The 26,679-nt window shown below is 41.9% G+C and overlaps 1 protein-coding gene across 2 annotated transcripts in view; it reads left to right on the top strand.

Annotated features, from left to right (window-relative positions):
- Nucleotides 1-26,679, top strand: part of SHROOM2 (shroom family member 2) — a 130,300-nt gene that overhangs the window by 56,978 nt on the left and 46,643 nt on the right. The window contains exons 1-2 of one of the 2 annotated variants that reach the window (XM_065677472.1): nucleotides 4,022-4,240; nucleotides 22,398-22,529. In XM_065677472.1, the coding sequence (XP_065533544.1) occupies nucleotides 4,230-4,240; nucleotides 22,398-22,529 (143 nt within the window). In that variant the 5' untranslated portion in view covers nucleotides 4,022-4,229. Of the gene's footprint in view, nucleotides 1-4,021; nucleotides 4,241-22,397; nucleotides 22,530-26,679 lie in introns of those variants that run through there. The other variant, XM_065677471.1, reaches the window with a different exon arrangement.

The following is a 26,679-nucleotide window of genomic DNA, read 5'->3' as shown; positions in this document are numbered from 1 at the left end:
TGCCAGGCCCTGCTTCCAGCCAGGTCTTGTGATGAAGAGAGAAGCAAGCCATGTGTGTCAGTATATGTGACAGGGCATCACCAGGCTTCGGTCTCCGTTTCTCTCCTTTGGTGCTGCTGGTGAGCTATGATGGCTCACAACAGGATGGCAGGAGCCAGATAAGCACAAGCATAACACGTTGTGTGAACTGCACAGCACCTGCAGGCCTGGTTCAGGAGCCCTTGGGGTGGATAACCTGTGTTTTAAGGAGCGCCTAGCAATCCCAGCAGGATCCGTCCGTGAACAAGTGTTTAGTAGAACAACCACCAAATAAGCTGCTCTGTACATGCATGCTCAGTGGGGCTCTACAGGGGAGGCCAGCTGGCATGGAGCTCCCCTCCCTTCAGGCATGCCACGTGCCTCCTCCATGAGCAAACCTGGGGCTGGCCAGGCTTCCACTGTGCTCCTCCTCCTTCGCTTATGTGATACTGCACTACTTATGGAAGGAATGGACGCGATAAAAGGAGGAGTACACAATTTCATCTTACATTTTTACCAAATTATACCTTGGAAGAGCCCTGACAAAGACCATTTTCGCTGGTTGCCCAACTGTTGATGCAGTCACTTAACAAACAGCAGTGTGAATCTGCATTCCCTTCACCGTGACCCTAGCAGTACCACCCAGGTGTTCGGATATTTCCCATGCCAGCTGTCTTTTTGGTGGGGTATACATCTAGACAGCACTTTCATTCTTAATTTTCTGCCCAGCTCACCTGTTTCATAGTTGCCTTATCGTGATTTGATTCATGCTGTTAGTGGCACACTAATAGACACTTGAGTATTCAATTCCTCCAACTGGTGCTGTGTTGTCCCTGGTTTCAAAGAGAAAATTGTTGTCTCGTGGTTTTAGATGTTTGTCTTGTACAACTGCCAGGAATTCCTCAATACACATTTTGTGACTGACTTGTTTTTGTCTTATAGCAGCTTTAATAATTTATTTCTTCACAAATCTAAAAAATCTAGCCTGTAAAGCCTGAATAACGGAAAGCAAAAAATACAACAGGTGTCACCGTGTTTTGTCAAGTCAACTCTTATGGCAATGTTTGGAGTACTAGGAAGGGCATAGACATTTCCTTGTAGGTAAAAGAAATCCTCTATAATTTGAGTATGTCTATTTAGAAGGTTACTTGTGGCAATGCTATTCAGTTTTGTGAAGTAATTGCCAAAATTGGGCAATGTTGCTTTTTCTGTGGAATGGAATATGCATCAGACGGTAACAACCTGTGAGTCATGACTGGTTTTTAGGTGTTTTTTTTCTTCAGTCCTGCTTGCACTTGTTGAAATGGTTAATTTTGAGCATGACTGGTCTCATCCAATTTAGTGAGAGCACTCACATGACTGAAGATGAAAAAGTATACAAGTGCTTACAGGATTTAACCATAGCTTTTTACCAGGTGGTACATTGGATTTATTCTTAGAACTGCTTTTCACTGGTAAATGTCAATGTAGGTGGTGGAAACTGTGATATATATCCCCTTGTGTGAAAGGGGGAAACTGATGAGCCTTCTAAAATGTGGGGGTCTGAAGACTTACCCATTTCACATAGTGCTTTCACATGCGCACGCAGAGGAAATTATGTATAACAATACTGTAGATCTCTGCAGACTCCTGACTGAAACAGAATTGTAACCCCATTAAAATACATTAAGGACCAAATAAATAATGTTTTTATGTCAGAAATCTTTGCATTTGGAAAATGCTTTTGTATATATTGCATATGTTTTGAAACATTGAATTGTTTGGGGTTGCTTTTAAGCACTTAAGAGCAATGGGGTTTTTAGGCACTAACAAGAACTTCGACATGTACATGTGCAGCTTCAGTAGTAATAATACTCCTGTTTCAGTGTGCTGCAGTTCTTAATGTGGTATTTTTATTTCAGGCTACATATTTTACCTCTTGAAGATTAAATGACTGACAAGATTAAGAACTTGACTGCTTCTTGTTTCAGTGTCAAGTAGCCTACCTTATTGAGTGTAGAGATTTTATGCTCTACTTGGTCAAGTAACTACATGTAACAGCTTCCAACTTGAAGAGATTAAAAGAAGGTTTTCAAACAATTTCTGAATCCATCCCTTAACTCCAGAAACAGGACCACTTAAAAGAAGGCCAGGAATGCAAGAGTGTTGCAGCTTTAGTTACTGAATAACTGGACAAATTTGCATTTTATCTTTTACACAAGCAGCCCATGATTTTATGGTCATTGCTGCTCAATCTGCGTAATACTGGATCACCTGGTGAAACAAAGTCTGGCACAGAGACACAGCTACCACACTGCTGAGTTATACGGCCCTTAATGCATTTAGTTCAGCTTCATGCTGACTGCAGAGGAAGGACAGTGACAAAGCGAGTGTTTGGGGAAATTTCTGCGGGGTTGCAGTCAAAATCAGAGTCGGTTCTTCGGTCTGACTCACAGAGCAGCATTGCTGGCTGGTGGGCAGCTGAAACAGGGGTGGCAACTGATGGAAAGAAAGTGCTCTGGGGAATGGGAATGTCTTCAAAATCTGATCCAGCATAGGACTTGTCAGAGCAAAATAGCTTTCCCAAATAAAACCTGAAGCATCTCAGCTTGTGGCACTGTTCTTTGTGGAGGCTCAGTAATTTGCATCATGTGGTTATAGTGTTTTAACCAGGAATGAGATGAGCTAAGGCTGGGCTGTCTCCTGAAATGCCCTGGGACTGGAGGAACTGTCTTTCCTCACTCCAGTTTTTGGGTCACCTTGGACGTGGTTAGGTAAATCACAGCTGAAATAGGTGTGGGAATGCACCACACCTCTGTGGAAACGCTGGTATTTGGAATGTGGTTTCTGAGGAAACTCAGCTGGTTTGGGACAGCTATGGAAGGTTAAGCTCATTGTGGTAAGCGGCTGGGAGGCAAAACACACCCATTGTTTCTGGCCACAAGCAACACAAGGGTTTCCATGGCCGTGTGCTCCAAGGACACGGCAAGTTCCTTCTTGCTGAAGGCAGCATGTTGGGCTGGTGTAGGCAGCTGTGTGCTGCTGTGCTTGCTAACTCTGTCCTGGGCAAAGGGAGTGTGTCCAAAGGCTGCTCTGCTTCCTGTTTCTTGCTCCGGATCCTTCACCTCAGTCATCATGAGACAGCCTAACCCCCCCACCCCCACCCCCCTGCCGTGTATTTTGACTCCTGCTGCTGCTGTTAGTGTTTTCTGTGTCAGAGGCTGCATTTTAATTCACTGTTACTACTGAATGACGACTTTTTTGTATTTATGTTAAAGATTAATTTATTTAGCACTGTACTTACATAGTGTGATAATTTCCAAGGTATTTGAACATAAACCCTGCTGGAACCACTGTTTATAGCTGTTCTTTTCAGTATGTGAAGCATTTTAGGTGCTTCAAGATGGTAAATACTCATTAAAAAAAAAAACCCAAAACTTGTATTATCCGCTAGAGGGATTCTGATAAATCATGGCAAAAACTGAGCTAAGAGAATGACATCAGTAGTTTAATGCTATCTAACCGTGAAAAGGTAGCAGAATATGCACAACATAAGGATAGGGGGAAAAGTGTTTCTGTATCTTATACCACAAATTTCAAGATCAGTACTTCTGTATCATACATCCAGATGTGCCTGTCTAGTTCCCCAAGGCAGAGCAAGAAAAAACAGTTCTAGAATATGAAAGCTTTATCATGGTAGTCTATTGTGAATTTAGCAAGCAGGAAGATTGATAGTGTCATAACTTTGTACAGCTTAATACCTCATTGTCGACAGTGCATATCTTATTTATAAATTAAATCGCTGTTCCATCCTGCTCAAGCCTGTACGGTTGGGCTGAAGTACAAGGAAAACTGGAACAAACTGTGTGGTGAAATCCTGATTTGCTCAAGTTAATGACTGAAGGCTTTAAGGGCACAAAGACGCAATAACTCATTTGCATTTATTTGTTTTCACAGACTGAAGCAGAGCATTTTGCAGGTCTCTCTTGTTTGTTTTATGTAAAATTTAACTTAAAATGTTGTCAGATAGGAAAAGAGCTGCTCTGCTGTGCTGTGACAAGGTAATACTATACTACTTCCATCATGGCCTCTTTTAAAAGAGGCACTGGTGACTATAGTGCAGAACTGCTGTTTGCTCCCTTTTCAAACACAGGGCGACTGGCAGATGGAAGTCAGACCAACTGGTTACATGGGAGGAGAAAGCAAAGAGCAATGCTACACGCTTGCCATGGATGAGAGGAAGGTAAAAGGCAATTGTGTAGATCTCTGTGAGAATGTTGGCAGGTGAGAATAGGCATTTAAGGTAGCATATGCTAAAATTCTAGTGATTTGGACAGATAACAATATCATAGAACATTGTGAGTAGCTTGTCTGTCAAAATACTGGTTCAATTTGCCATTCTAAGGCATCTGAATATTAATAGGTTGCTTTTATTACTTTGTCTTTTAGAGCCCCTCCCTCCCCTTAGAAATCCCTAAGTTAAGCACATGGTTATATTTAAGTTAAACACATGGTTATATTTTTATTGTTTTGTTTTCAGGTTCTAGGTCAGGTTTTTTTAGGGATACTTTTTGGGAGTCACTTCCTTTTATGATAAGATACTAGAAGCTGAAAATGCAAAACCAGGAACTCCTGCTGTTTTTTGTCGGGGGAAAAAAAATGCTGCAGTTCCATTTGCTGCTTCCAGAAAAATAGGCTTTGTTGTTAGAATTTGTCAGCACTTTTCTTGGAAAGGTAAGTGAGAACGGAGTACAGGGAGTTCAGGGAGTGCAAGGAGACCAAAAAACAAACAGCAAAGCCACAAACACAGTTTTGCTGTTTTAGCTCATTGCATCGAGTTTTAGTGAGTTACAAATGTTCAGAAACCCCCACGTGCTATTAGAAAACAACCTGTTAATTTCAGGTGTCTTATTTGGAGTGAGTCATTTTAAAGGTGCCTAAAATCCAAAACCTGCTGAGTAATCTCCCTTTGAAAACAAAAGGAAAGAACAATGAACGTGTCTCAAAGTCCCTGCACAAAACCAGAGACACCCAGAATCTCTCCTGACTTCTGAAGATCACAGCTATAGCAATTAAATGTCTGAGGCTTTCTTTTAAATGTGCAAATAAGACTGCCTCACCACAATAGATGTATTTTTATTTCTTTTTATTCAGAGTAGCTTGAAGTCTCCCGGTTCCACATGGTTGAATCCTTTGGTGGTAGCGCTCTCTTGTGGCTATTATTTTCATTAAATGACTTTAAAGGGATTTCAAAAATACGTGTATAATTCAGAGATTTCTGCCTTAGAACACTGACAGTGTGTTTTAGATAAGCATTCCTGAATTAAATGTGGTAACATGTATTTTAATGATGCAGGAACGTCAGCCTAGGCGAAAGCATCCCAGATGTGCTTCCCAGGAGATCTCGAAGGGATCATGCGTATGTTTATAACTGTTTTTCATCTTTATATTTTTGGCAAAGAGCCTTATGCCTGAGGAAGGACAGGTGAGAGGCTTGGAGGGGAGTGAAGTCCGTGTTGGCAGCCAGAATCAGTTGGAGAAGAGACTGGGATGGGCACCTTTGGCTTGATTGCAGATGCTGCTTTTCCTGTGGCGCTGCTGTCGGTGATGGGTGGGTTACTCCCCACAGCTTTGGTTATTAAAACCCTTCCCAGTGAAATTAATGCGTGTATTCCTAGTAAAAGCTTTTCACCAAGTTGCTCTTTTCTGATTCCAAGGATGGGAGAGAAGGGGGCCAGGGAGGAGTTAGTCTTGACCCGTTCTGGTTTTGAGCTGTGAAGCTGTTAGGTGGTGTTTTGTTTTAAAGTAAGGAGGTAGAACCTTCTGGAAGCTCAGATTGTGGAATGCCGGGATTTCCTTTGAACTGGGAACATACAGTTTCCTCTTCAGAGCTGTTCTTAATGAAAAGTTTTTTGGTACTTCATAAACTCAATACCATCATGATTAGAAATCCATCGGCATAGCTTTGTAAGCATGTCTGCATTAATGCCAAGTGTGTGAAGTTGGCTGTAGCTTCCTTTCCTTCTGTGCTGCAATCCAACAGCAACTAGAGTAGTGATCCTAGGTTATTTACTTGTACTGTCACAGGGAGAGGCAGGTTTACATTTGAGATAAGGCCTTGGCTGAGAGGGGTCTTGGCCCTCAAAATACTTGACTGAAAAGTCTCTGTTCTTTGACAGGACATAATCCTTATGCGTGGTGTTTATGTGGTCATCCACCTTCTCTGATCTTTGGATCCTATGTGTAAAATAGGTGCGGTAATAATCCCAGTCCTTTCAGGGATATTTTGAATATTTTAACTAGTCTTTTATAAATGCTTTCATAGCAATTACGTGGCAGCTGTTCTCCAGCAAGTGTAATGCCATGCCCAACAGTCCCTGTAGTGAAGGTAAGGTGAGCTTGCTTTGTCTGTTTGCTGTTCTGGCTGTAGTCTAGGAGGACAGCTCATCAGTATCTAATTGCAGATTAAGACAGAGGAAGAAAAGGTTTTAAAAACCCAAGTACAAATCCTATTAGTCAACTATATTTTGAGGTTCAAGTTTTCTTTTCCTTGAAATTTAAGAAGACCACTGCTTTTTAACTTGTTTTTCCACTGTACCAGTGTAATTCTAATGGTTTTTCAGACAGTGGATTCAATAGTACTCCATGCAGTTTGTTCTTCTGTTATTTGGAGTGAAGATGGACTTGCTGCTTAAAGTTCAGGAAAAGAGTTCTGTTTCCCACTTGATTTTACTTTTCTGTTTTGCCACGTAACTCACCAAGTATAGGATAGTGTTTGTCAGCTGGACTGTGCATCTTCATTCGCACAGTAACTGCATGGCTTTTAGACTTCAGAAATAGTGTTAGGAAAGTGACCAATCAAATGAAAATCTGCCCTCTGGTCTCAGTGTATTAGTGTGGATAAGAAAGGAATCATACTAGCTTACCTTTCTTCAGACTGCTTCCAAAAATCTCTCGTTGTATTAGCTTTAACATCTGTGAAAAATCAATACTCTCACTTTTATGTCAAGTGCAGTCATTTTTTGATAAATATCTGGCTGGGAAAGTTTTAGCCATACAGCACCTAACTTCCAGCAAGTTCACACAGTGGAGCTATTGGATTTGTGTAATTGTGTAATTCTGCCATATGCTGCCTTAACTAGATTTCTTACTAAAATCCAAATATGCCTGCGTAAATCTACTTCTTGTCCTTTTGCCAACCTCCTCCCCCCTCCTGAAATTTGGTACTTCCAGCATTTCTTTTGCAACATAAGTTTCTCCTGCTCATTCTCTGGGGCTGATCCTGAAGGATACATCAGAAGTAATCTTTTTGATTTTCCCCAAATAATCTCTGTGCAGCCTCTTAATGTATCCTTTACATCTTCAGGTATGGGTGATGGTCAGCAACTATAGTAAGCTTATAAATGCAGATCTGGCCAGCAGCAGGGGGATTAATGGTGTGATAGTGGAATAAAGCTTATTTTTCAAAAAGATTATTAAAATAAATACTCCTTTGAACGAATTCCGCAGACTCTGTAATATTTGTTTCCCTGGGGGGTGGAAGGACATACCTGCCACTTTTCTCCATAGGTGATGATTTCCAATGCTTTTCTGTGTACTGAGGTTATTTATTTCTAGGGCTATCACAGGCTGCCACTCTTAGCGGGAGGAAATGCTGCCTCCCCAGAAAAGTGGCTGGCTGGTTTTGATATATAGGAGAAATGTCTGTAACTCAAAAACATTATTGACAGACCATCCGATCTTAAGAGGCCCAGAATGTTATGTCATATCATAGAATTCTAGAATGGTTAGGGTTGGAAGGGACCTTCAAAAACATCTAGTTCAAACCCTCTACCATGGGCGGGGGACACCTCCCACTAGACCATGTTGCTCAAAGCCCCTTCCAACCTAGCCCTGAACACTGCCAGGAATGGGGCAGCCAACCTGTGCCAGCACCTCACGACCCTTTTCTTTCTGTACCTTGAACATATTTGCCATCTCACAGGTGACATTAACTTCCTCACAAGGCAGTGCCCAAGACAGGTCGATTCACCCACATATTTGCTTAGAAGATTGCAAGAGTAAAGGATGGAACCAGCTGAAAAATGTTTCAGCAGCATAGGCTTGGTGCATTTTCCACTTGCCATGTCAAACACCACTTCAAATGAAAAGTAAGAATCCCTCCTTCACCTCCAGGAGCAGTGCTCTGGTGTCATCTTTGGGGCTTTGCTGAGCTCTGCAGGTAGCGTTTACCTTAGCAGGTCGGTGCAGTCGCCCGTATGACTAATCAAAACTGCTGCGGCCTCTTAGCAGGGAGCACTAACAAGGCTCCTTTGTGAGTCTAATTATATCCCCTAAGCTGGCACAGTGGCACGGATTAGCACAGGAGGAGGACAGTCGGTCGCAGAGGGCCGCAGGGTCCCATGCTCTGCTCCACCAGCATCGCCTGCTGCCCATGTGGGTGCCGTCTGCACCCCACACATGCTGCCGTGGCCCGCTGCTGAGGCCCCATCGCGTGTCCCTTGGCCTGTTCCTGCTCCCTGATGTAGAGGCTTGCCCGCCAGCCGGGAGATATGCCTGGTCCTTGAGCAAGGGGTCTGGGAAGGAGGCACTGCCTGGGTAGGTACCAAGGGCTGTGCCGGCGGGGAGAGGCTCCTGCCAGGCTGCCCAGGAGGCAGGGCAGCTGGTCAGCTCCAGCAGCTCCTCACCCCTGTGGCCCATCGTTAGGATAAGGAAGTGCTTGGGCTTCTTTCTCTTGACTTTTTTTGTCTTATTAACTTTCCTGTGAGAGGGAGGAGGCTGGGGAGGTTATGCAGGCTTGTCCCAAATATGTCTGATTAAAATTTCATAATAGGATTGCTGAAGTGGAGCTGGGAGCTGTGGAAGAGGAGAGGTATGTAACTTGAGAAGAGTGTTTTGTGGTTTGCTTGACAATTTGCCTCCTGTTTGTCACACAGAACTGGATTCACAGAGTCACAGAATCACAGAATTCAGTGTGCTTTGTGTTGCTACCAGACGTGGATAGAGTGTGCTTTGTGTTGCTAACCAAAACCACTCCTCTCCCAGCGAGGCCTCGCACTAGGGTGGTTTGCAGTTGCTACTTTCTTAAGAAGTATACAGCTAATTTTCTTGGGCAGGTCTTTCCATCCCAGTAAATATCATTAGGACAAATGGAGAAGCAGTGTCAGTCTGTTAGTGTCGAGGCCTGAGTGTTTTTTCAGGCTTGAGGTTTTATTGGTGTGAAAAGAAAATTCAGTGGAAAAAGTTTCCCAGGCTGTGAGCAGTTTGCCAGCATTCACAGAGGTTACACAAGGGTGCAATGGGATTTTTACGGAACAGTGCAAGAGGAAACAAATATGCTGATAAACATGTGAGACCAAAATTGTTTGTTCTTCCCTGTAAATCTAAAGAAGGGATCGTGGGATTTCTCCTTGGGAAGGAGTGGAACATGCAGTAGTGACTAAATCTGGAAAACAAAACAAAATAAAACTTTTAAATACACTTGTTTTACGCAGTTTTAGAAAGGGGAATTGGGGGATAGTGTGTGTTAAATGATAAATTGGCAGAGTAGGATCTGTTTTCTCAATGCCAGGCAGTCGCTTCTTCCTGCTCTTCAAGAACAGATGCTGTGAAGGTGGGGTGCCAGAGCAGTGTGGGCTCAGGATATGTTTCTGTCTCTGTCTGCTTAGTGGTGACCAGACAGAACAGCCAGCTCCATTAGAGAAATCCTTAATCTAGTGAGACTAATGGAGCTTCCCTCCAGCACGAACTGCTCGGATAGGAACTGCCTATTGTATTTGTGAGACAGGATCCCAGAAGAGTTATGGTCAACTTCTGAGACTGTTGGTTTATAAAAAAGCATAGTAATACGTAGCAGAGCGTTGGCACATAAAACACATCACACATTTCTGCTGACCTCACTGAACTTTAAGTAAAGCTATAAAATATTATACTTTCATTAGTCACTTGGAGCTGATATGTAGTATTTGATGTCCTTTCGCAGATTTCTTCAGTGATCTTTTTTTAGATGTGAAAGACATCTTTTCTGTCCTTTGAGGCTATTTAAACTTCCCAAGGGAGCTCTATACCACCCTAACACCAGTGTTACAACTTGCATGTAAATACAATATTGTTATTTGTTGTGAGACTGTCCATAGATACCTTGCATCAGGATCCATACCTTGGTTTATGTGGGAAGAGTGCACAGACAAGTGGAGTTACTAAACTAAGTCACTTCAGAGGGATTCTAGTAGCCCCTGCAGCTTCCTACACACAAACTTTAGGAGCTGGAGTTAACTGTTTATGAGTATTAGCTACAGCTTTTTTCCCTGTATTTTGTCATCCATTGTAACTGATCTGCCCTTGGAAAATCATGGAGGTAGTTTCCAATTTGATTTCTTCGTATCCAAGCACATGTTTCAGCTTGTGGGTTTTTATTTTTATTTTTGCCAGATTGACTTGCTTGTAAAACTTACTCTTGGTGATAATTAGGGTGCCTGAAAATTGAGATCTGAAAGAGTGCTGTGAGGTGGACTGGAAGAGAAATGATCTATTGAAGATTTGTGTTGTTACTGCTGTGAAGGGATTCTGTTTTCAATCTTGCTTGGAAAATAGCTTTTATTTTACTGTGAAGTGACTGAACCCAGCTTTCAAGTCTAATGATGTTAAATAGGGTGCATATCTTGGCATGTTCACTTTCTGCAAAATAAGCCTCAAAGCCTGCAAGAACATTATCCATTAGGCAAAATCAGTTCTGTTCTGGGAATGCCAGAAATCAGAGTTGTCTGGTCACTTTTAAACTTCCAGCTCTAAGTAGTTTTATGTGTTTTAAGGCTGTCATATATCTGCTCAGAATAAGGCCTGCATGTGTTCCCAGAGTATACAAATGAGGAGAAGCGTTGTTGCATTTACAAGGCTAAGTAGAGGGGTTGGGTTGTGGTTTTTTTGTGGGTTTTTCACCTGGACCAGTGGTTTGGGCTGGCAGCTCTGGGAGCTGCTGCCTTGGGGCCAGTGGCACAGGGGACAGTCACTTGTCCATATCCACTACTGTTCCTGTGGGGCAGGGTATGAGGTGGCTGCTGTGGGTGAATCTTTGACAGAGGTGTCGCCAGTTTGATACCGTTGCATTCACTGCATTTCTTTTTTGTGAACTGTCAGTCGTGGCTGGTGTCTGCGTTTCTGGAAGGGTCTCACGTTATGGAGAGGAGTGAAGAAATTAAGCCCTCTATTTTCAGGATTCAGACATACCTCTCTGTTTCTGTGTGTGTGATGGAGAGAGGAAGGTTTGGACAGGGGTGGAGACGTGGGCAGGTCTATGTATCCTGTAGGTACAGTATTATGTGCAGAGAACAAAGGGACCTGTCTTTTCCAGGCATAGCTGCTAATCCCTTTGCAATAAGAAGAAGTGTGTCACTGTCTCTGGATGACCCAGATAGCTGTAACAGAGATGATGCAGGGGAAGAAAGTTCATTCTCATCCATTCTTGCTTCTGTGGCCATCAGCTGGATCTTAGTCTTGCTTAACCACTGTGTCCTTATCAGCAGGTTTTGGTTTTGGAGAATTGAAGCTGGGGTCCTGCTCTGTTTCTGACAGAACAAAATATCAGGAGATATGGAGCAGGCTGTAGAGCCAGCCTCAGAAGGGAACCCAGCTGCTTTCACTTGGCTCACTACAACCCCCATCTCTCTAGGGATGGATGGATGGAAGGGCCCTGCCTTTCCCAGGGTAAGGTGCAGATCTGCAGCCCTGCAGGCTGGTAGGAACTCTTGTTAACAGCGGTACAGCACTGACGGTGTTTTCACCTGACCATACAGATACCCTCTACTTCGGTGAAGAGTCTCTACACAAAATGTTGGAGAGACGGGGCCCAAATTAACACAAGGCATAGGAGGAGAGGAGCTCATGCTCCAAGAAGTTGCAGGAAAATATCTGCCCTTTCCAGTGGAGAGCTTGCATGTGGATGCGTGTTACAAATTGTACTGCTTCCTGTTACAATGCTGTTACAGCTGCAGTCATCAGTTGGAGATTAAGAAGGGGATGTAACTTGGAATTGAACAATTAGCTTCTTCACCTGGAACTTGAGCAGCCCCTGGTAGGTGAGGAGAGAGAAGTTGCCTCAGAAGATGATTGTGCAACTATAACCACCTTATGCCTTGGGCCTCTAACACGTCAAGGCAGCTGAGATTTCATGCCCAAATTATGAATTTTGTAATGTGCCAAAACTCTAATGTCTGTTTTAGTCTGAAATGAGTTCTTATGACAATAAAAATCCTTTTTAAAAACAGTGCCATATATCACAGTGTGATTTACAGTTGCACAGCTATGTCCACATGGCACATTCAGTGGAAGCACTATAAATGCTTGTATGTGTAGTTCAGAAGGGGCTGCTCCAGAAGAAGAGGTTTTGTTCCACACCCTCCTCCCCACCCCCCTAATGCTTTACTTATTTTTATGGAGCAGTTTTTTCTTTCAAATCTCTGCTGTTCTTCTGAGACTGAGATGCCTCAAGGGAAAGTTTCTGCATAAAAACCTTATTCAGTTCTTTGTTAACGTGGAAGATGCTGTAATTTTTTTCTGTGTTACTGCACACATCTTTTGTCTCAGTTATGGCTAAGCTGGAATAAATGGGTCCCAGACGCTGTGTGAGGTAGCCAGTATTTATTTGGAAGATTATTTGAGAATCCCAAGTGTTTTGAGAATAAGCTGAGAATAGGCTGAGAGGCAGTATGTGAATACCTAGCAAGTGCAAGCTATTACACAGATGAGCAAAAAGACTTCATGTGGGCCTGTTGAGTTGATTCCGCTTCTTATTCCAATGTTTTTTCTGGCTAAAAGAGACTATGTTGCTGGTAATGGAGATCTGCATTATTGTTCTAAAAATTTATTTCATTAAATACCATTCCTGCAGTTCATTTGCCTTAGCCATTCCTTTCTGTGAACAATTTTGTCAATAATGTATTATTGACTTAGCATTATCCTCTGCATTTCTATGCCACCACTATCAGCACAGTTCCACAGAAGTGTAGAAACGGCTTTTGGATAAGGAGGTCTAAATTAGGCCACAAGTTTGTCATTCTGAATGAATTCCCTTCCTGATCCTGTTGGCTGGTGGTATTTTTCAGTGGTGGTATTTTTCATTGTTTCTCTTTGGTCGTGATGAACCCAAGTCATTTCTGAAGGCAGTTTATCTAAACCATTAAATAATTCTTACCAGCGACTGACAGAGCTCTTAAATCTAGTATAATTAACTAGCCTGGTATGCTGGATTTGGTACGTATTCCGTGTTTTCCTACATGTTCTAACTTTATCATTAAGTGATTACAGCATCTTCTGTCATAGCAGTTTTCCTTCTGAAACCACAGTAGATCTACAAAAAAGCCTGTCTGACTGCCAACATAAAGACACACATGGGAAAAGACTGTGTATGAACTGGCCTGCAGAAAGTGAGAGCTTGCCTTGTTCTTGAGGGGGAAAGTGAGAATAGCCAGCCCCAAACAAATATAGGAATGGGGTTGGGGAGAGGAAGGGATATAAAGATGGAAACAGTGCAGGTGTTCCAGGGGAAATCACGCTGGTGGCTCTGTCCAGGGAGATGGTTGAGCTGTGTGAATTGCTGCTGGTGCAGAAGGTGAGGATACGAAAATTTGTTGCAAGGAGTTGGGTGGACTGCTGTTAGGCCAGGTTTGTTCATTGCTTCATGGCTTTTCAGTTTTTAACAGCTTTCCTTAATTAAGGTGCAATTTTCTTCAACTATAACATGTTTTCAATACATTTTAACCAGGAAGGATAATAGTGTGTTTTTTTTTTTTTTTTTTATAAGTAAAAGGGATTTCGAAGCTGTTTGGGAGCCCAATTTTCATTTAGTCTTTTTCTGCTCATCAAAATAATTTCAGTTTTGAAGAGTACTCTCAGTTAGGATGGCCATAGATTTGTCTTAGGGCGACAAGGCTGCTGATTATTTCTTCTTATATGAAAAGTTTGTTCTTTATTTTTGATTTCCTTATATGAGTGGTGCTGGAGACTACCAAATTTTCTCACAAATTGATCATCTTCTGCAGTTTATGTGTCTGTGCACATTATATGCACAACCTTGGATGTCTGGGGTTTTTGCCTGTGGCTGTCACAGGACAAGGGGATGTAGGCAGTGGGGCTCAGCTGTCTGAGGTCAGAGAAGAGGCTTTTTTCATATACTGAGCTGATTAATTTTCATCATTGGTTCATCTCGTTCCACTGAAGTATGTCAAAGGGGATTTTCTGGAAAGAATAGCTGCTAATAAGCAAGGAACAGTGTCTCTGGCAAGCAGATGGGGTTCGTTTTGCTGGTAACAGAGAAGCAGAGTCTTGGAACAAAAACTCTGGTATGGCTTGAGTGTTGCCAGTAGTAATAAGAATTGGTATATGTCATCCATCCTGTGTTTATTTTGGAAAACAGTGCACAGTTTGCAAACTAACAGTAATGTTGATGATTTCTGATATTGAGCTTCACCTTTAAATTCCCTTTCCTAGGCTGTTGAGGTGCTGTACTAGGGGTTTTTTATCTCATCTAAGCAGCATTTGACAATTATGATGTGAAAGCATTTCCATTTAATCTTCAGCAGATACCTCATGTATAACAACCTTCAACAAATTTTCATCCCAATTAAAGTTCTATTCAGGCATTTTTTGTGTTCAGGGAGTGAGTGTGAAATAGAGGAGATGGTGTGTGTTGTTTTTAAAAAGCTTATTATAGATCATAAAGGCAAATGTAAAAGGCATTGCCTTAAAATACTTTCTGTGATTATAGTTACCAGTACTTTTTCAGGTTTATAACTCACCATGAACAGGCATTTTACACATTTTAAGCTCAGTCTCTATAAAGTAAGGGTGTGATGTCTACACAGTTAACCTAAAATTTCAAGTCCTGATATTTCTGCCTCAGCAGAAATATCAAGCCCCTGCTTCCTGGCTTTTGAGAGAGCGGTTTTATGCAGCCACTGTGTGGCTCACCCAGACAAAGCCTGAATTTACCATCCCTCTGGGAAAAGATGTGTAAGGATCTCCTGGATAGGTGGTGTGAATGCTGGCATACTGTTTGCTTTAGGAAATGCATTTGAATGGATGCTGCCTATCCCCAGGACAGCAGGAAGTTGGGGCTTCCAAGGCTGAATCTGGGTGAAAGGCAGTAGGACAACATTAAAAAAGGGCAACAAAGCCAGTCAGGCTGTGATGCTCCAGAAAGAAGCAGGGAGACAATTCAAAAGTGGACTGTGAGTCAGGTTTTAGCAAGGCTTTGGTATATGGGGAAGACAAAAATGGTGAATGCATGGTGAAGTGCAAAAGCATCAACCTGGACAGAGGAGTTGTGGGCATATTTTGAATTTTGAAAAGCCTTAAAAGTGATTTTGCATATATGTGTGTCTGTTACATATATGTACATATCATATGTATATATATGTATGTGTATGTATATAACTTTTTGAATAATTGGTTATTCAAAAGTGAAGGTTTACTTCAAAATATATTGTGAGAGTTTTTAATTTGAGGGCGATCCTTTAATATGGAATTGTTGCATGAAAAATGTTGGGGACTTTATGTGGTTTTCTACTTTCTCGTATTCTTTCACACATACACACCACTCCCCTTCTCCATTTTCAAAGAAATGAGAAAGAAATGAAATAAGAGAATAACCGTGTTCAGGGAAACTGTTCAACCTCAAGTTTTGGATGCTTTGTCCTCCTTTTAATGTCACTTTTACCCATTGCTTGATTTCCTTTACATCCAAAGATACTGACAGGTATGTCAGGAAGCAGGACAACACTGAAAATGGCCAGGGGAAAGGAGAGGATTGGTTTTCACTTAACCTAAAGGTTTTTTTAGTGGAATTGATAACAACCATTTCAGCCCTGATTAGAAGAAATCATGGATATACTGAATTATTGAGCATGACACAAGAAGCTGTTTGCATTCCTTATATAGTTTCATTTTAGATACTTCATTCCTATATTATCTTGGCAGATAGATGTGCAAGTGGTGACTAGCTAACATAGAGTAATTTGAATTCTATGAATAGAGTTGCCTGAGAGAGAGAACACCTAATGTCTTTGTGGAAGGCAGTGACTCCTGCAGTACTAAGTGCTCTTTCCAAAAACATATTTGATTTGTTCAGGCAGCAGTTTTATCTTTTCTTTTTAGAAAAAGATGATCCTGTTCTAATCATGAGCTCCCAGGTTTGGCAGTTGGGTGAGGTCTTCACAATCTGCAGGGAAAAAGGCATTAAACTATTTTTTTGAATAAAAAATAGTGTCATTGTTACTTTCTTATTATTTGTGGCCCTGAGGCCACTGCAGCTTCATGGTGGTTTTTATCCTCTTTTCTATTCCACCAAGGATTCAGAAGACTAGAAAAATCCAAAAAAATGCCTTCCATAAACTGAATGAGTGATTTAGTAGTTTATTTACAGTGGTTTTCTCATATCTATTTAATTACATTTTACGTTGGTCTTCTCGTGTATTTTAATCCATCGAGCACAGGTTGGTGAACTGAAGAAAAATATAATTAAAAAAAAATGTCTTGGAAGGAGTATTTTTCCCCAGCACTTGCAGGTTTACAGAAAATTGCTTAATGAAGTGTTGGTATGTCTGGCCTAGCATTATTTTAAAGGAGGTAAAGTGAGAAGGCTGGGAGCTATGAATCCACACAGGACTTATAAGGGGCAAGAAAGGGCACCTGTGCTGTCACTACAGATTCTTGGCATTTTCTCTGCATGGGCTAAAACCAGTGAATGAGTGGCTCACTGAGGAGAACCCAAGGACTGAACTGCTCATAGTTAACTTGCATGGCTGACGTGGGGCAACACTGTTTGTAACCAGCGTCTTAATGATGTACGAGAAGAAATTTTCTGCAGGACAAACCGCTGCAGCATGATTTGGTTTATTTGGTTTTGAAACAATCTGAGGGCACCCTGTGAGACGTGCCATTTGGTACGTGCATTGTCCGAGCATGCTTCTTGCTTGAGAATGCTGATGAACTGTGCATTTGACCTCTAAGCACATGTAAGTTTCCATTTTTATTTCTGTGCTGCAGCCTGTCTGCATTTCCCTGTTACCGCATCCTTGGTATGCAGGCAGGACAGTCTTGCAGCCATTTACCTACCACTGGAATCAGGACACGTTCTTGGTTATGCAAGGCTTAAAATGACTGCAAGTAGTTTGGACCTCCTGCTCAACTGTGAAGATGTGAACTTGGGCCGTTTTAAAAACAAAGCGCTGGAGAGAGGCTTTGCTTCACTGCTGAAGTCTGGAGTTGCATCGTGGTGCATGGGGAAGGAGGAGGATTTCATTTGGAAAGCTGTAGTTCAGCTTAACTACATTGTCTGGTTCCCACATTCTGGGGCTTGCAAGGAAGCTGTATCCTGAAACGCATGGACGATGCTGTGAAACAGTGGTCTGCAGCTTTGTGAACAAAGATGTTCTGTAGAAACTAAAGTGAGTGAAAACTGAGTGCAGTTTTCAAAACAGTATTTAATATAAATCATCGGTACAAGAGTTTTTACTGAAAATTAGTGCTGGCATTGTGTAACAGTTCAATTCTCACAGAGGCCGCTGACATATCCTTCCCTTTAAATTGCAGAATCATAGAATCACAGAATCATACGCACAGGCTTGGTTGGAAGGGACCTTAAAGGTCATGTAGTTCCAACCCCCTGCCATGGGCAGGGACAAATTATAAAACTCGTGAATTCTTGTCTGAACTTTGGTTTTATTTCCTGGTGCAGCTGATACATCTGAACAGCAGGAAGTGTTGCACTTGCAAGGACTGGCACCGAATGCCCACTAGGGTTAGGTGTGCCATGGGAACCCAGACTGTAAGTGCTGACTGCCGATTTGAAGCGGTGCCGTGTGTTCTGCAGTCTGAGCAGAAATACTTGCTATACGGGGTCGCAAAACGGGTGCCACGGTAATGTCCTGAGGGCATGATATAATGCTCGTTGGGCATGAGGGATGCTGACTGTAGGAGACAGGAAGCGGGCAGGAGCGCAGGGGGAGCTTTCAGAGGCGACAGAGCCCGCCTTGTGGGGGGCGCGGTGCCGCCTGTATGCGACAGGGGGCGCCGCAGTGCCTTTCCCGCGCGGTCCCGTGCGCCTGCCGTTAGCCGGCGGCCGCTGCTCGGCGCCGTGCGCGGGGGGGAGGGCTTAAACCCTCCTTGTGGTGACATCCAGCGGTGGAGGCTCTCCTGAACCCCTCTTTTCCCCAGCCGGGCTCAGCCTTTTTGAACAGTTGCTTAGGTGCAGAGTGAAAAGCAGGCACACGGATCAGTGAATTTCAGGCACTCGAAGGATATGAAGTAACAACAGATAGCCTTTGAAAAGGGAGGTGGCTGGGCAGGCCTGGTTAAAATGCCCCATTAGTATGACTCTTGTTCATTTTCACATTTCCAAAGTCGTACCTGAAAAATCCCCATAGGAACTGTTCATTACCTTGTTCTTGAGATGGGCTAGAGTGTCTTTGTGTGGGTATGTCACCACTGCTGTTCTTAAAAGCACTCCTTTGAGCTAAAGGGGCCAGTGATGAGACAAAGGAGGTATGAAAAGCCAGGTTTCCATTTCAGAAACAACGCACAAGCCTCTGCCATGTGTAGCTGCTGCTGCTACTCGCAGTGAAAGAAGATCTGCAGCCGTACGCATCTGTGGGAGCCAGCAGTCAGGCTGTTCAGCAGAGGGCTGGAACCAAATGTCCACAGACAAGTAAACCCTAGAAATGGCTCCCCACATGGACACAGGACCCTGGAACTGCCTGTCCTTTTTCTGTGAGACTCCAGCTGCAAGAGGGTTACCACAAGGGTGCTCTTTGGTAGATAAGATTAAGCAAATTTGGTTGGGGAGGGGGAATGCTTGCCTCTGCTGTATCTGCTGGCCCATTATCTGAACCTTTACTAAAGGAATTCAGAGTGTGTCTGAAAACAGAGGAAATAGCTCATATTCGTTAATATTATTGTGTGCTGAGGTAGTTCAGTTGATTCAGTAAATTGAAAATAAAGATTTGGTAAACTGCAGCTTTATCCAATTTCCTGTCTGCTTTTCATTTTTAAGGTACTTTTCTGACTTCAGTTGTTTACAGATAAACCTGCTTGTCCAGTTTAATTGTTTTTTTCTCTTGGTCAAGGAAGTACACTTTTTCTCTACTCATTCCCCCCCCCCCCCCCTCCCATCCAGTCAACCTCCTCAGTATTGCTGCAGCAAACTGAACGAGTATGGCTGAACTCTGTAGCCTGTGAAATTCATAGTGTCATTCTCAATGAGTTCCAAGCAGTAAATAGAAAAGGCCAAATTTATTCTGAAAAACTGGATTGGAAAGGCTGTTTTACTGCTAAAGAATTTGCACACACATGTCATTGGGACCACTATCAAACGGATTGCTTATAGTCAGTAGAAACTGGCGGGGGGGGGGGGGGTCCCTTTCTATTATATCTTCAAAGCTTACCAGCATTTTCCTTCCAGCAGCTTTTGTAAAAACACTGGTAGAAAGACACTCTCAGGGAAATGCTTTTATTAATGCTTCCATTTATGCAAGAGGTTTTCTGGGTTGTAGGTTCAGATGATCTCATTCTGTCACTCAGAATTAATACAGAGCTATTACATTAGAATATAAATGTTCGGCTTCCAGCATCTTTAGTTGCCTGCAAAATATTCCTGTTTCAAGTATTTTAATCTTTTCTCTCCAGTCCTACACATTTGTGCTGAGTTTTGGAATCAATATTGATGCTTGTACTCCACTTACTAGAAAAGAAAATGTTTCTTGAAGTGCAGGACACAGTAAATGTAATTAAATTTGGTAATTTAAATTCTGCTGGTGAGACTCCAGCAGAAAGCACTGTTGACTATGCACAGTAAATTAATTTTTAGTCATGTTGTCAATTTTGACAAAAGCAGGTATCTATTTGATTCCACCTTCTAGGTATCCCACCAGTGTGTTCAGGCTGTTCAGACTATTACATCTAAAAAAAAAAAGAAAAAAACCCAAAAAGTCTCAAAATATATGTGTATTCAACAAATACTAAAAAACAAAAAAAGAAACAGCTTATAAATTCTTGTCCACTTGACTTGCCTTACGTCACAACTCAGTCCAGTCTGTTCCTCCCCTTGCTTGGCTGCTCAGGAAGATGAAAGTGGTGGTGGATATTGTAGCACAGAATATGCCATCTGAAAATGATGTTCACATAGCAAGGAGCTATCTTATGAAGATCTTGAGAAGTTCCATGAGGTACAGTACTGACTTAATAACTGCATCCCTTCTGTTCCTTCCCGCGGTTTGGATTCCTTCTACCATTTGCCAAGCCTATAGCAAACCATCACAGAAGCCCTCTTCCCAACCTTTCCTTGCTCTCCATTGTGTTGTGTTAGTTTCTAGTCTTATGCTTCCTTAGTAGTGCATCATAGAAAAGTAATTGTCTCATAAAAGATAAACTTTTTTGCTGAATTGATGCTTAGGAGGTCTATTGAATTTGCCTAAATAGGCATTTGTAGTTTGCCAAGCTGGTATCAATACCATTAGAGGTGAGCTGTAAGGGGAACAAGCCCTTGTATGTTCTGCACAGCTGAACAGTGGAATGGGGTTTTTTTCCATACCTGAACACAGGCTTGGAGCCCTTGGAGTATGCAGGGACTATCTGGAGCCCAGCATCACATGGCTGAGCAGAATCTTTTGCACTTGTTTGCACTGAAGGTATTTGGGGTTCTCCACTCCCTCTGAATTTCAATTCCTACCAAGAAAGAACAATGTAGCGATGCTCTGCTTAGCTGTTTCCTCTTTTGTCATGCTAAGAAGAGTAGGCTTTTGTTTATGGAAACAATTACTTCTTTTTTCAGTGACAGTAACGATGCTACAGTTAGTGAAATTACAGTGTCCCTGTAGAAATATTATTCTCCTTTTTAAGTCCTGCATGCAGAGTTTGGAAAGGCAATCCATCATTGAATTAATCAGATCTTCCTGAATGTACTGCAAAAAGCCATGTACTCGTATTTGATCTGTTTTGAAGATACTGAGTTTATAATGAGCTTTAGCTTTGTTCTCTAAATCCAGTGGCTGGCTGATAGCTCAAGTTTATAAAATGGGGGAATCGGTGAAAAAATGTAGAACTGCCTTTAGAGTTCAAGTTGAAGATGGCGAACACTTGGTCAGCTTAGCAGACTACTTTTGTAACTTAGATTACTTAACGTTGCAGTAATAAACTTCATAAATACATAAGTGAAATAGCTAAATGCATAAAAAAGTCCTTGAGAACTAAGGTCCTGTAAGTGTTTGTTTCAGACTGTGACTTGGAAGGATGGGATTTGTCTCATCTCATACCTTGTCTAAATTTTAAATTACACTTTCTCCAGGATGAGCTGAAGAGAAGGAAGGGATGAATTACCTTGAAGAAGTTCCTGCTTCATTCCTGACTGACTGAGAGGGTCTAGACAAATGGCCTGTGCTCAGCATCTGCTTATGGAAACAGAAGTTGCTGAATTCCACCCAGAAGGATTATGTAACGTGAGGGGGAAAGGAATGCACTTATTTCATGAGTGCTGAGAGGTGTTACAAACAGGAAGTCCTTGGAAGGAAGTGCAAGCTGTTGTTGCTAACTCCTGAACAAACAGGAGGAAGGGGCAGAGGACTGTAGAGCAGTTTGCAGAAAGGTTTGCAAGGTACAGAGCTCTAACAACGTACTGTTCTATTTCTTAAAAGGGATGCCTTCAGTTACACGAGCATGTACGTTTGGAGGTGATATCCAAGTAGATATTTGGGGACGTAGATGAATTGCTGAACTACTTTAGAGATGTATTCTTAAAAAAAAATCCTGCGTACCTGGTGTGCCAAACAGTTTAGGAACTGAAGGAGAACTTGGCTGGAGTTAAAATTGTTATGTCACTCTTACTAACTTGTTTGAAACAATGTACACGGCTTTATTTCTTGTTGTCATTAACTTTTTCCCCTCCTCCCCTAAGCACCTACCTACCAAGTAAAACCTTGCCAAAGTGCTACTGTATTGTTGTCATGTTGCAAAAGAGTCATAATTCTTCAGTGTTAGCTTTAACTGTTAAAGCTCTGGGTACATGTCAGGTACTTGTTTGCCTGTCTCTGCCCCTCATAAAAACCACCCCACCCCCAAAATAAATAAACCCAAAGCAAAACAAAACAAAAAAAAGCGAACACCCAAGCACAGACCTTGGAGAGTATTGGCATTTGGCATTTCACTGCATCTTGAGCATTTTAAAGGAATTCTTGTGTCTTTTCAAAACTGTCATGCATGTAGAAGGTCGCCTCATTTGCTGTCTAAAAAAAGTCATTATTCCTCTGACCTACCTGTGTAACGTTTGACTACTGCCCTGGTAGATTTTTTTGCTGCGTGTCACCTTACCGAACTGCTTGCACTAAACCAGTACACTTTACCTCTCTCATTTGCAGGAGAAATGACCTAGCCTGCAGGCCTCACTCCTGGCACGCAACCAAATTTACAGAAAGTCAACCCGAGACGGCCACGTCACACCTTTCCTCCTCCAATGCCTGCGCTTCCTGGCACTTGCGCTACCATGCAAGGTGAGTCTCTGCTGAAGTTACACGCAGTAAGCTTCCACGACGAGACAGTAAGAACATAGATCATGTTGTTGAGTGTTTTCTTAAAACAACAAATGCAGAATCGTTCTATTATATGTCTTTAGTGTTGCCTGTCCTTCCAATGCTTGAAGGGGGACCATGGGAAGTTTGACATATGGATGAGTGGATTTCAGAACAGTATGTGATATGTGCGTGTGACTGCAAGGTAAGACACTAGCTTTAAAGGCAGTGAAAAGGTTATGTTTCTTGCTCTGCATTTATTTTCAGTGTCCACTGGTAAAATCTTAAGCCTTTGTGAGCAAAAAGAAACCATCAAAATTAACCTTCTGAAAGTGAAATAGTAAAGAAAGAAACTGAAAATACTGTTTCAGACTATTAAAAAGCCTTTTGCTAAATGGAGGGTGCATAATGTTTCACTGTTGGATTTGAAAGTGTTACTGGTTTTATTAGCTGAACTGACTTTCTGTAATCTGATCTGCCCTACAGCTGTGCTCTTGCTCATGTAGAGAGGTGATAAGACCAGTGATTTTCAGTCCCTGTTTAAAGCACCTTGATATTTGTTAAGTCTCATTCAGAGCTAGGGGAGAAGGGCTGGCACCCATGCAGTTTTAGTTGTGAAATGTTAAGCTTTCAGGCAATGCCTGTTTGTGTCTAGTGACAGGTTCTTGCTTGTTTCCTGCTCGTAGGTGACATTCTTCAGCATTTTCATGAGGGATTTCTGTGGTTTGGTTTTCTTTTTTCTTTTGTTGCTTTTTTTCTTCTCAGTTCCCTTTGGCCCATAGTTATACTGACCTTAAAGCAAGTAAGTCTGGTGCACAATCCCAGTTTGGAAAGCAGGCTTGCATTTCCCGTACTGACTGCTGTATGTTCTCCATCATTATTTCTTGGTGTTAATTTATCATAATAGTTAGAAGAACATTAATACTTTAAGATTTTATTTTACTTTGAAAAATACTTTTAATTTGTAAAATGATTTTTACAGTCATTTTACATCATTTGTTTTCTTTGGAATCTCTCTATTGTTTTTAAAATAACTTGCTATCTGCTCTTGAATAAAGTGTGAGTGTGTTAACATTTAAACAGAAAAGGTTTAAAGATTTTTTTTTTACTGAAGTAAAATTCCTTGTACCTAGGAACAAAATTCCTAAATTTGTAAGACCTTTATAGCATTGCCATCAGGAACTCTCAGATACTTCTGCTTTCAGACTGCTGAGTCTTCTAAGTGAAATCAGTATATGCTTCCCGCTCTTCCTGATAGTTGTCCTTGTATCTAGTGAAAGTGAAACACTACAAGACACATCTCAAAGCATGATTTTATAGGAGCCCGGCTAATCACAATATTTTTAAAAGTATTAATTTAGTTCAAGGCCTGTTTAAAAATGAATTTTGGGTGGGAAATTGTGGGTGTAAAAGAGAAGGGGGAGGGGGAATAGAGCGATCCTCTTCCCCCACATATCAGAAACAGCAGCAACTGCCAGTAGACGTCAGTGTTAATAAAAAGGGCAAATTCTTTCTCGGATGCTGCTGAAATATTTTTAGTGGCTTTAGCACAGTCTAACACCAGGGTTGCCGGGGCACTGCCATGCTGAACCGCTTGCCTAACTGTGCTGCCCACTTGAAAGGTAATGTATTTGGGAGATCTGTCAGTCCTGGTGTCTGTTGCCTGGGACAGTTTCAGTGGCAGAGCTGACTTCATACTGGGGCTGCTGGAGGCCTAGCATTCCCAGAGTGCCAGGCCAAGGACTTGGATATTTGAGAATCCCAGTTGCAGACAGGGATTCTGCAAAAAGAAAAGGTGAGCAGCTTAAGAGATTCCCCATTTTCAAAGTACAAATCACAAAACCAAGAAGCACAGTGCACTTACAAGTGAAGGACTAAGCTGAACCAGAGTCACAGCAGTCAGTAGCTGAAAGCAGCATTATGCAAGAAGATAATAGAAATAGAGTGAGGAGGGAATATTTCTAGCCCAAGGATCCCATCCTCCAGCTATTTCTGTAAATTCTTGTCCTTCCTTGAGCTAAGTATCTGAGATTAGTATTCACAGCCTAAAATCCCCTGAATGTGCCCGCCTTCATTTTCTCTCTGAGTGTGGAAACTAAATCACTTGTAAAACCCGAGTTCAGAGAGGAGAAAGAGATGTTTTTGCACTCTTCCAAGGAAGGACTTATCTGGATAGTGGGGTGGGGCATGGCTGAACAAAGCAATCCTCTGAAATTTGTCCTTACTACCTAGGTTGATACTAGATTAAGCTACAGGCAAACTGGGACGGGGGAAGGGAGAGATGTTTTGGGGTTTTTGCCAGCCTACTGAATTTGGACTTTTGAGAAGGTACATGAAACCGTAGGAAAACAGACTATAAGGAACTCTATCTACACTGATAAATAGGAGTATCAGTAGGAGAGAGGGTAGTTCTGGCAGGTGTAAGTGCCTCTCACGCAAGGCTAGAGCATTAGACCTTGTAAGTTTTTGGTGCTAATTTCCCTCTGCGAGTCTTCTGCTCTCTTTTTTACAGAAGTTGTACCTTAACAACATGGATGCAGGCTTTTCTAGCCCACCATAGACTAAGGCTGAGTGCACTTTTCTGGGAGTTATGGATATGAGCTGTTTTAAATTGCCTAAAGTTCATACCCTGCATTTTCTTCCAGTAGAATATAATATAATAGAGGACCTTACGGGTTTTTTTTTTCATGCCCCTGGGTGTGCAGTTGAAACTGATAAGCTCTTCAACTTTGTTCTGGTGTGGGTATGCTTTGGTAAGGCTGCTTAAACTGAGGTTTTGGGGCAATTAGGGTCAGATACATCTGGTCTGTAATCCCATGTGGTCTGATTTGCTGAGATGATGTCATTTCTGGGAGGGCACAAATGCAGAAGCTCATGCCCCGAGGTTTGGCAGGGGAAGTGTGCTTATTAGCCAAAATAGTCAAGGTTGGTGTTTGTAGATTATTCCTCGACTTTACTTGCCAGACATTGACCAGCAGTGTAGGTGCTTTTGTGAATCCACTCTAAACAAAAAGATTGAGAAAAGGATATCCTGAGATGCCAGGCTCTGGTAGAGAAATGGCTTTTGTACTCTCTTCCATGTCAGGGTTCATGGGATGATTGCCCTGCAGTTAAGGACTTTGCAGTAGCACACCACCAGAAAGTTTCCTGTCCTGTTTTTGAAGCTTTTGCTGCATCTGCTGGGTTTCCCTTAGGCATTTTCTAACAGAGCTTTCACCTCTTAGGCTGATAATATCTGCTTCACATTTTATAACAGCAGATCTACATGAGACTTGTAAATGGAGGCTTTCCTGCACAAATGTCATCTTTATTTTAATCAGTGCCAAAATATCTTAGTGCTGAAGGGAGAAATAACAGCAATTCATAGCAATATATGCCCTACATTCTTCATTAACAATGGAGATTCTGTTAGTGACCCAAGACACTTTTTACATGAACCACAGTATCCGCCCAAAATGATAATTAAGATCCTTTCAAGTATTCAGCAAGGTGGTTTAGATTTCTGGAAATAAAAGAATGGAAGAACAAAAAACCCACAAGATGAGCCCAGTCTTAGTGCATACTGTTAACAAAATGCTTTTAGAAAATAAGCACAAGTATACCTTCTCTTATTTCACATAAATTGCTTCTGACCATGTTGTGTAAAAAAGTTACAATGACTACAGTAATAGATGGGGGGAGAAAAACAATTACTGTGTTAATGCTGAATTCCAAAGAACTGTTGAGTTGACCTTTGCAATATTTTTGACAGAAAAAAAGATCTATATCACTCTGTATATTTTATGTGGACTAATCTAATTTCATTGCTAGCTTTCACAGGTTTCTTTACTGCACAAGATTTGATAGATGTTTCATTTAATTATAGCTACAGGGAAGTGGAATAATTCTGGGATTTCTACCAAGGGGCTTTGCATGCAAGGGCAAGAATTTGAATTTGGTATATAAAAACAGGAGGAGCTGCCAGTAAAGTTCAAACAGGGAGATGTGATGAGAATAATTAGAAAGACTGTTGTCCCAGTATCAGTGTGTTGGATTGACAGGAGGTGAGTGCTGTGAAAGACAGAAAAGAAAGAAAACAGAACAAAACTGATTAGGTAGGAAAACAACAGAAGCAGCAAGATTTTGAAATAGT

Source organism: Lathamus discolor, chromosome 4 (genome assembly GCF_037157495.1).
Source record: "Lathamus discolor isolate bLatDis1 chromosome 4, bLatDis1.hap1, whole genome shotgun sequence".
Classification (NCBI taxonomy): Eukaryota; Metazoa; Chordata; class Aves; order Psittaciformes; family Psittacidae; genus Lathamus; species Lathamus discolor.
Note: the sequence above shows the minus strand (reverse complement) of the source record. Positions and strands in the feature narration are given on the sequence as shown.